At 44.5% G+C, this 10640-nt stretch overlaps 1 protein-coding gene and 1 non-coding gene across 2 annotated transcripts; both read left to right on the top strand.

Moving 5' to 3' along the window:
• Nucleotides 1-1400: 1400 nt before the first annotated feature.
• Nucleotides 1401-4927, top strand: LOC124686111. Its single transcript, XM_047220113.1, has 5 exons — nt 1401-1855; nt 2672-2786; nt 2879-3568; nt 4140-4314; nt 4699-4927. The coding sequence occupies exons 1-5, from the start codon at nt 1773-1775 to the stop codon at nt 4722-4724; spliced, it is 1089 nt and encodes a 362-aa protein (XP_047076069.1). The 5' UTR covers nt 1401-1772; the 3' UTR covers nt 4725-4927.
• Nucleotides 4928-6062: 1135 nt separating this feature from the next.
• On the top strand, nt 6063-6144 carry TRNAS-GCU. The gene has a single exon. It is a non-coding gene; the product is annotated as a tRNA-Ser (tRNA).
• Nucleotides 6145-10640: the final 4496 nt, after the last annotated feature.

Genomic DNA, 10640 nt, shown 5'->3' on the forward strand with positions numbered 1-10640 from the left:
CTACTGAATGAGCGGCCGGCCCACCTACCTTCACCTACCTCCGACCAAGCAATAATTGTGCACCACCGCCCCCACGCCTACCTTCGGGTATAAAACAGGGTGCTTGGGCACCGGCTCCTCCTCACACAAACCCTAGCGTCGCCGTCCACCTTCTCCCCGAGCGATCCATGGCATGTTCTACGGGCCGTGGATGCGGCAGGGGCGGGGGTCCAGGACCCCACCCGTTGAACGCTCGTCGTCGTCGTCCTCATTAAGGAGGACCCTTTCGGTTCAATTTTGTGCAATATCTCGCGAGGCGGGAGCTAGCTGCCCTTCACTTGCGGGAAAAGCCAGCTGCGGCAAGTTTCGATGCCCTCTCGAGGTGTTGTTCAACGGGGAAGGCCACGTGTTCCTACACACTGGCTGGGATAAGTTCGCCTGCGCCCATGACCTAGAGGTTGGTTGCTTGGTGAACTTCAAGTGGGAATGCGGCGGCGAGCAGGGTGAAGGTGTTCGACAACACATCTTGCCTAGGCACTACCACGGCAACGACTGCGACAACAACAACGGCGATGAGCAGAAGCCTGCAATTTAGGTTTCCGAATGTTTTCCTTTGCAGCGAAGATGGCGAGGGCCAGCAGAAGCCTCTTGTGTAGTTTTTTTGGATGTTCTTCCTTTGCAGCGATGAAGACGCATACCATAACCCTATAGTTTGGTGACTGGTTGTTCTTTCTTCACAACGAAGAAGACGAGGACAATCACCAGCCTTTAGTATAGGTTTCATCGATTTTCACATCTTGTAACTATCTAAAATGAAGCCTATGTAATATTTATGTAATAGTTCTATCACATTTTGTTCTTTAAATCTTTTTTTCAGGGTTTCGTATTGGAGTCGTCGGTGTGTAATCTCTTCCCAAATTAGGACAGGTGTCGGCACCTCCAATAGGGCACTATCGACGTCTATTTAGGATGCGCCGGTGGAGATACACTTAGTTACTCATGTATGATCTTACAACATCGTTTCAGATACATAGAAATAAAAAAGGAAGGAAACGTTGTATTACCTCTAGAGACATAGGATTTCTGGATTTTACGAAACGCATGGAAAATATATCGGTTTGCAGCCCAAAACAATTTGTCAATACACAGTTGAGTTTGTTTTAAGTTGACATGGTGAATGATGCGAAGTGTTCTTTTTGTTTTCTTGAGCCAAACTACTGAACATTCACCATTGGTTCATCAAAATATTCATAATTTCTGAAAACTCTTGACCGGCGTAGAAAAAGAACGTGATAATACGACTGCATCAATCGAGATTTAAAAATACGTGCATAAATAAATAATACTAACAATTATATAAAAATAGCATGGCACTAGAAAAAAGGCCCGGCTGGTAGGGAAAAAGAAGGAAACAGGGAGAGATCCGAGCGCACCAGAACCAGAAGGAGAAGCAAACCGAAACAACACCACGAAGGAGAAGCCGAGCTGGGAGGAGTAGTTCACTTCCCTCTCCCTCTCTCCCACGCCTCCCCTTCCTCCTCCCGCTTCCTCTCCTGGAAGCAACGCGGGCGGCACCCCCCAAGGAGACGCGGGCGGAATCGGCAAGCGCTGCCTTTCCGCGGGTTGCGCAGTCCTTTTCTTGATCCGTCCGCGAGATCTCCCCGGGTAGCGTGCGAGATTCCACGCGGCCGGAGCTGTGGAGAAGGCCCGAGAACACCGCAGCTGTTCTTGGCGTCCCGAGCTGCCCGCTCCTTGATTTGAAAAGATTTGCGGCTTGTGGTGGCCGCCCCGCCATGGCCGCGCCGGGAGGGCTCGAGCAGTGGCAGAAGGATGGGTTCTTCCAGGCCGCCGAGGAGGTCCAGGAGTCGGCAGACCTGTGAGTGCCTTCTTGCCTGCTTTCCTCTCTCGGGGATCGGAAAGATTGGATTTTGATGCGTGCTTACCTACCTCAGGCTGATTTACTTTTCTGCCATGAATTTGTTCCTCAGGATCGTTTTCAGAGGTCGAAATTTTGGAGTCTCTCAAATTCTCGTGTTGTGTGTGATTTTCTAGTTTACCAAGATGTGATCTCTTTGCGTGTTCGCTGGTGGATTTAGATTACTCTGCTCTGTGTTTACCTAGGGAATTAGGGGTTGGTGGCTGGAACGGAAATCTGATTTCGTTGTGTGGCTGTTATCAAATTTCGTTGGATTTTACGCTTACGTGTGTGGTTTGATTGTGAACTGCTGTTAGTATTGTACGAGTACTATCTGTTCTGCAAGTGGTTCTAGCTTAGTACACAGCGTTGATTGGTGGTGTTCTAGCTTGTACTTATAGCTTTCTTGATGAATCTGGGTCTTTTGGGGACATCTCTGTCAAACAGCTTGACAATCTCACATCTAGATGACAAATGTTCTATGTTCAGTATGAACAGGTTACCTTAGTTAATGATATTTTCATGTCCTTTGGGTCTAATGTATTTTTTGTTGCTTTCACACGGTGGGTTCCTTGATGTAGCTTTCTTGTATTATCTGTTTGTTTGCTTGTCTTCTCTTCCTTAATTTGTTGGGGTTGACAATTCGTGTGTCATTTGGCCACGTAGCCTAAATTGGATTTTCACAAGGCACAACCGACTTCTTTAGCTTTGTTTTAGACATTTCTCTCGTTTTTATCATGTGATGAAGTTCTTGACTTCTCTGAATTACTCTTTCAGGATGGAATCTACTTATAGAACATGGGTGCATGAGCGTAGCAGTGGAGCCAATTCTGAGGAGTTAAACGATTTGCAAAGGGAACTCCAGACAGTTTTAGGGACTGCAAAATGGCAGGTGGGGTTTTCCGTACAATCTAGTTGAGTTTATTCATATATTCATGTGGCAGAATAACTTACCTGTTGTCTTGTTAATGATCGCCTGTGCAGTTGGAGCAGTTCGAAAGAGCTGTAAGGTTGAGCAATGATAAGTATTCGTTGGAAGCGGGTACAGTGTCCAGGCGGCGGCAGTTCATTGTAGCGATAGGGGACCAAATTTCTCGAGTAGAGAAAGCGACCAATGATTCTAAAATTGATAATGGTAGTCGAGGACTCAACTGGGTGAAGTTAGATGAGGATGAGCAAAATGATCTTGTAGCTTTCCTTTCAGCACCTGCTCAGTTATCCAGAGAAACAAGGAAAAGAGAAGGTAGTTACCATAGTCCACCCAGACAAAAGAATGTGCTAGTTGGTGCAAACAATCATATGGACATGGCTGGGATCAGTAAGGACCGGCGTACATTTGAAGCATCACCAATGGAAATATCAAATGTTGAGAGTGAAGTTCGCGGTCTAGCTGAGCAGTTAAATGTCCACAGAACAAATTTGAGTTCCAGTGATGAGCATTGGAAGATAAATATTGGTGATGACAAGGATGATGAAAGAAAATTATCCCCAAAGAGGGTCGAGGTGTCAAGTAAAACCACTACTTTATCTGGTATCCTGAAAGGCTCAGAGTATTTAACAAGAATGAGATGGTTGCGGAATAGTTTGTGGAAATCTAAGAGTGATGAGCATCTTCCGTTAAGATATGATGTGCCAAATCAGCTTGACTTCAGGGGTGTAACCTTATTAGCGCAGGTATAACTACTAAGACTGCTGCGTCACAATGTTGAATCCTATACAAGTATGAGTAGGGATTTCGGCTCCCCAGTTCCAATGATCACTCTGTTTTCTAAAATTCGAAAATCATGTTTACAAGTTCTAAAAATTGTAAAAAAAATCTGGATGTATTAAACAATATCCTACAAAAGTGCAAAAGCTTAATTTGAAATACTTTGTATTCTGACCTACACAAAAATGAAAAAATATGGCATATTTTGAAAAGTCTAAAATTTATAAGAGTTTTGTCTTTTTTGTGTAGCCCAGAATTCAAAGAAATTCGTATTACGATTTAAATGCTTGTGGGATACCTTATTGACTAAATCCAGAAAATTTTCAATATTGTAACTTGTAAATATGATTTTAGATTTTCTGGAGCTCGATAGCCTAAGAGAATTTTCAATACAATTATAAAATAGGTTAGTGATGTTTGTTTGATTTATGTGCTTGAACTAATGAACTATAAACGAAACAATTAAGGCTTACAGTTAACTTATTTGAGAAACTGTTGTCATGTTATTTTTGCTAACGCCCAGTCACTGCTTTGCAGCGATTTAGTGGACTAACAGAAAGAAGCAGGAGTTGTTTTAACATGTGGAAGGAAAATTCCAGAAATTCTGGAAGAACAGGTGGCCTTCATATACAAGGCCAGCAACATAGCACTCAGTTTGGTGGTCGTTCCATTCGAATTACCCTCTTACTGGTGTTGAGTATCTTTCTGATTGGTTAGTGGGAAACTTGTCTCTTTTCTTAACTGTCTCTGATAATGTATGCACATACACACATCTTGTGTACATGCATAGATGTTCTCAGTTCTTACATGCCTGACATGGACTTCTTTATTCCCATATAAATTGCTTATAACATCCACTGCTTCTACATCCATACCTGGCAGCACTGTTGTAACTTATGTTAATGGACTACAGAAACAAAGTATAGAAACTTTGGTGCGATGCTTTAAGTTTCAATGGCTATATCTTTTTCTGTAATACGTATCAATATTGATGGATGCATATACTATAGTTGGTAATTCTTGCCAAAAAACACACATGAATGTGAATCACCGTTCAGTTTCTACCGATTCTAACAACTAATTTTGTGCTTTGCAGTACCATTTCTCATCTGCTCTGCATGACAAGGCTCAGATTGGTGTGTGTGCTGGTGAAGCTGCATCGGAACATTTAAAAGCAATCATGTGGCCGGAAAAGAGTTTTTAACTGTTCCAGATTGTGCTGGTGTTATTCACGTGCTCAAGCAAGCTGAGCAGGTGGACTACACGCGGTGCGCACCATATGGGAGACAAAAAGAGAAGCACGACCGCAGTGTTGTACATGTATGGCCCTTCACCGGCGCATAAAATCACACTGAGATGAATCCAAGCTACGGCTAATGTGGAGTCTACTGTGATGGATGTGATTTCTGCGAATTGGAGGCGGGTGCTGTTTCTCCCCACCAGACCGCCAAGGCAACTGTAAAAAGATGTAGAGCTGTTGAAAAGAAAAAAGAAAAAGGAACAGAAAAATGTGCTGATTGATCACTAGCATTTGTAACAACTACTTGTTTCAGTGAAATAAACTTGCTTATTTATTCTACTGCATTATTCAAACTTTAGTAGCATGTTTTCTCTTCATAGGTTCTGTAACAACTAGTGAGTTACCTACGTTGTTGTTACAAGCTTGAACCTTTTTCCTTGCATGTCTCGGTTCTTTTCGTATGCCAGCCATGCTTCGGGGTTGATCGGAAGGAACGGCATCAGTCGTAAGAATCGAATGAATTAACTTTCGGGCTTACCACTCTTTGCAATTTGCATGGCTAATTTTCTAGTGTGGTAGCGCATTACCTTAAGATAACATTGCTCCACGGCGACGAAGGATTCATCGAGGAGAGGGGTTTGACATGTTTTATTTGAAAAACTTGATTCATCGAGGAGAGGGGTTTGACATGTCTTATTTGAAAAACTTGATTCATAGAAGAAAGCAATCTGCACAGTTGACTCTTTTTCTTCATCGGTTTCAAATGGTCAGGTCGTCTTCGGTCTTCCCCATATGTTCGTTTCTTATTTTGCCTGCACCATAACAAGCCTCACTAAATTAGGCACTTGGCACACGTTCTGTCGGTGCTGATTTTTCCAACACCAGCAAGGCAGCAACGATGTCCGTTTGCTAGCACAAATTCCGTCGGTGCTAATTCTGCAGACTGCTTGCTGTCCTTCGCCAGGTACTGCTGTCTGCTGGTGCCTGGTGGATGGTTGGTACTCCTCCGCTCTGTAGAACCTCTTCCCTTCTCTTGCTCCAGGATGTGCGTCGTAGCATATTGACTCCTGACGCCGTTGCCCTGTAGGGAAAGAGTTCGGAATGAGCGCGAGTGTCAAGGAGAGAGCTGAAGTGATTTGAATTTTGTAATCTGTTGCCCAGCACGTACACTTCACATATATTCGGAATCTGTACCTTGTAGAATCAGAAAAAACAAAAAAGTCGCTTTGGCCGAGTGGTTAAGGCGTGTGCCTGCTAAGTACATGGGGTTTCCCCGCGAGAGTTCGAATCTCTCAGGCGACGTATTTTTTCATCTTTTTCATCTCCAACGGAATTCCAACGGATTTTTTCATCAATCCTGGTGAACGGGAGGCGTTCCTTTTCGTTTTTCCACGGCTTCCCCTGCAAAGCTTTTCCTTGTGCTGTCTTGTCTTCTCCAAATGATTTTTTTGTATTTTTATTAGAACATGAGTGCAGATCTGTTTTTTTGTATTTTTATTAGAACATGAGTGCAGATCTGTTTTTTTACACCCATTAATTATGAATCTTTTTGTGCGTATGTTAGCCATTGAGAATGAATTTGTGATTAAGGGGTCGAGTGTCCATCTTGTTAGAGCATCTCCAGCCGCGTTCCCCAAAGGGATTTGGGGCGCGCCGGACCAAAAAACCGTTCCAGCCGCGTCCCTCAAAGCCCATTTTTGTCCGGCGCACCCCGATACGGTGTCCGGCGCCCCGAGCCCGTCCCCGTCCCACAGGGGACGCACCGGGGACGCCGGACACACCGAAAAGCGAGGCGGGGAGTGGCGGGGCCGACTCGTCAGCGGCACAATAAATTTTAACCTAACCGTCGCTTACCTCACGACGGAAGTTATTGCCGTGCAGCGATGGTGCAGTTCCCGCAGCGACGGTGCAGTTCCCGCAGAGCCGCAGCGACGCGTCCCGTCGCGCCTAGCTCTGCGTGCCGGCGTTAATGAGCGCCACCGCTCCTCCGCCTCCCTCCGGCCTATAAAAGGGCCGCCTCTCATCATCCCTCCCACACACAAACCCTAGCGCCTCTCTCCCAAACCCTAGCCGCCACCATCTCAACAAGACTCGACGCTATGTCTGGTAGAGGCGGAGGCCGACCTCGCGGCCTTGGTCGTGGTCGTGGTCGTGGTCGTGGCCGCGGCAGAGGTGAACGCTCGCCGTCGCCTCCCACGCCGTCGGCTTCATCGTCGGAGATGGACGTGGAGCCGGACGTGCTGTTCGAGTTCGTCCTCGTCCTCAAGGGCGACCCGCGCGGCATCCAGAGGCTGCCGGACTCCTTCACCGACTACGTCGCCAGCGACGACCGCCCGCGCACGATGCATCTGCGGGAGGCTGCGTGCGGCTACTACCGGTGGATCGTCGACGTGATCTACGACGCTCGCGGCAAGATGTACCTCAACATCGGCTGGGAGAAGTTCGCGCGGCACCACAGCCTCGAAGCCGGCTTCATCCTCCCGTTCTCCTACTTCGGCGACGGGGACATGAGCGTCAAGGTCTTCGACGAGACGCGCTGCCGCCGGGACTACCACGGCGACAACACCGACGAGGAGGACGACCGAGTGTTGTTTCTTCGCAGCGAACACGTGCACGGAAGTTTCGGATGTTCGCCTCATCGGTAGAACCAACAAGGGCACCATCCTCCCGCTGGATTTTCCGAGTTTAGGTGACTCGGGTGTGCCCTCGAGTGTTCTTTCTTAGCAGCGAACACAGGAAACCTTCGATGCACAACCTAGTTAGGTTTAGTTTCTTTGCAAAATTTTATATTTGTGTCCACGACGGTTCAAACTATGTATTAGTTTGTGGAAAAACATGTTCCAAACTGTGTCTTCGTGTAAACCACGTTCCCAATTATGTATTAGTTTGTGGAAATTGAAATAAAAATATCAAAAAAAATATTTTAAATGTTTGGGGGAGGCGTTTGGGGGACGCGGCTGGGGAGCGACGTCCCCCAAAAGCGGCACGAACAAAACACGTCCCCCAAACGCTCAATCCGGCGCGGTTTGGGGGACGCTTTGGGGGACGCGGCTGGAGATGCTCTTAGCCTCTATTTTAGAAATACTGACATTATTGAGTTGACTTCATAACGACGTGAGATGAGATATATTGAGTTTTTTTTTGGGGAAGAGAGATATATTGAGTTGACTTCATAATGATTTGAGATGAGATTTGTTGCGATGAAGACCATGGATGCATCCATGCTTCCCCTCCAAAATTTTGGTTCATGCTTACGCCATATTTTAAGTAAAAGAAATGGTTGTATCTAAGGGCGAAGCCAGCATAGAACAACATTGGGGCCATCTCCATTGCATTGGGGTCATTTCGTACTAAAGAACAACATTTATCACTAATTTAGTAAGAATTTTCATTAAACCATTGTAATATAACTGATTGGAGGTTCGATCTCTCACCTTCTCACACACTACCTATGGGAGGAATGAGCTTTAAGGGGGAAAAAACACATGTGCTTTTCCGAGAGCCTGCGCTAATGGTTCAACGACAACAAGAAGACTTCATTTTCTTTATCTTCTCATGGTTCACTCAAGACTCTCGAAATAGAACCCTCGACTTGATTAACAAGTTAGGAAGTAGGAAATGTGATTTTATCAACATCATCCCGCTCTCATTCCTATCCGGCACAAGGTTTGTTAACCTCCACCTATGGGTTATTGACCATGTGCGTCTTAGAGAGATACAATGATCTGAGCACTTTGCTGAAATCACAATGGCAAGATTACAATATGCTTTTCTTTCAAAGGGCGAAGCCACTAAACCACTATTTGGAGAGATCAGAAGAGAGATTGGAAAAGCCCAGGAGCACTGGATTGGGAAACCCCTGCTTTTATACATTATCTCCGTGAGGCTTGAGGTAGTGTGGATGGGGATCGCTTCCCAACCGTTAGTTAGGACCAGTGAAACCCATGCTTGGTGAAGGCGAAGTTCAGTTTGAAGATCTAACAATTACTTATGTCGTGTATCCTTAATTGATGTATCCTTAGATGCTTCAATTGTAGATTTGAGTATTGAGTGAAAGGATACTCCACCTATAGGTGTATTACAAGCCAATCCTACTCCACTAATACCAATAGGCAGCATAGGGGAAAATCACAGCACCTAGGAATCAACAACACAAAAACTTTATTAGAAATTACCTAGGGCGAAATGGATTTTGCTCCCGTGGGCTCATCCCTTGCTTGTTGTTTCAGGAGTATGATGAAATTGAGATCTGACTTACTTTAGTCTGTATCGTCGATCTACTTCCAACAAGCAAAAGGCATAAATTGAGATCAAGAGTATGCCCGATCCTACTACAAACGAACCTACCCCACTAATTATACCTAGCTCCACCCCTGGTTATTACTCTTGATCTCACTTTAATCCAGGGGTTCTTACCCCACTAATTTCATCTAGGGGTGGATCGACGATACGGACAGAAGGCATACTCCTGATCTTACTTTAGTCCGTATCCCCAATCCTACTATGGTACTACAAATTTGCAAGATGATCCTAAGTAATCGTTGTTGTTCATTGGATTCCTCCAGAATGACTTCGTTAGGATTGAAGAATTGCAGCAATTCTTCCTGAATAGACTCGATTCTCCCGTCGAGAGTTTCTTTGAAAGTCTTACCTAAACTCTTCCGACTGAATATGAGAAAGCCTATAAAACAACGAGCTACTATCATTTCTTCATTATAGATTGAGATCTTCTTCGGACTTGATGCACAAATAGATGGAATAGCAGCAAATAGCATATTGATATCCTTCATATCCGTTGAACTCAATCTCATCGTAGGGTAACTCCATATTTTTCAGCTCTGCTCCCGAAAAGAGAAAGGAGACTGAGATAGGGGTTGTCCTTGGTTTTTCCAAGGGAAGCCTGATTGAGCATGTAACGTGAACATGAACGGAAGTTGCGTAGGACACCCACACTCGATGAAATGGATCGATAAGAACAAACTGAACCTACCCCACTAATTATACCTAGCTCCACCCCTAGTTGTACCGATGATGAAGTCGAAGCATGAATAATTAGGCCGGGCATATTCTGTACGTCACACTAAGAATAATGAGTGCGAGTACAAAATAACCTTGTAGATGACACGAATAAGAGGTACTACGATGAGACACCATGCACCGAGGTTCAGACCCCCGAAGGGTACCAATTTTACATCATGCCTTACCACATTTTCTTATATTCTTGTAAAACCGCAAAGGATCAAAATGGTGTATGTTGTGGCTAAAATCCGGGGCGGAGCTGGAGATTAACAGGTGCACAAAAGTATCCTCTGATTACTAAAAAATGGATTGAGCTATAGTTGTTAGGATCATTTAGGTCTTGTTTGATATTAGAATTTTTGAGGGATTATTGGTAATGAGATATACACATGATACTTACTTGGATATATGTGTATTGTATTTTTTTGACAACTATGTGCCTTGTAATTGATATCCTGCGAGTAGATCGTCGGCTCTCCTAGTAAAGAAACCCCGAGTAAGGTAGCATGCATTGACCGATAACCTATTTAATTCGTAGAATTTTAGAACACATGATAGGAAAAAAAATCATACGGAGTACATGATATCAGTTTGTAGCAAATTTTATTTAATTACGTCACACAAAAAGAAAACGTTTCTTACGGAGCAGATTGATTGGATGTTAAATTTCTTACGTATAAATATACTAGTGACAGTTTCAGAGAAAAGGGAGAGTGATGTTTTGGTTCATGGAGCATATGCTCCCTTTATTTTAAATGTATTTTAGATATATTTTGAAA

The sequence above is a fragment of the Lolium rigidum genome, chromosome 1 (genome assembly GCF_022539505.1).
Source record: "Lolium rigidum isolate FL_2022 chromosome 1, APGP_CSIRO_Lrig_0.1, whole genome shotgun sequence".
In the NCBI taxonomy this organism is placed as follows: domain Eukaryota; kingdom Viridiplantae; phylum Streptophyta; class Magnoliopsida; order Poales; family Poaceae; genus Lolium; species Lolium rigidum.

Coding starts and splice junctions, on each gene's coding strand:
- LOC124686111 (XM_047220113.1), top strand. CDS start 1,773: ATGGCCGCGCCGGGAGGGCTCGAGCAGTGGCAGAAGGATGGGTTCTTC. Junction 3,569..4,139: donor GTGTAACCTTATTAGCGCAG/GTATAACTACTA, acceptor ACTGCTTTGCAG/CGATTTAGTGGACTAACAGA. Junction 4,315..4,698: donor GTTGAGTATCTTTCTGATTG/GTTAGTGGGAAA, acceptor TGTGCTTTGCAG/TACCATTTCTCATCTGCTCT.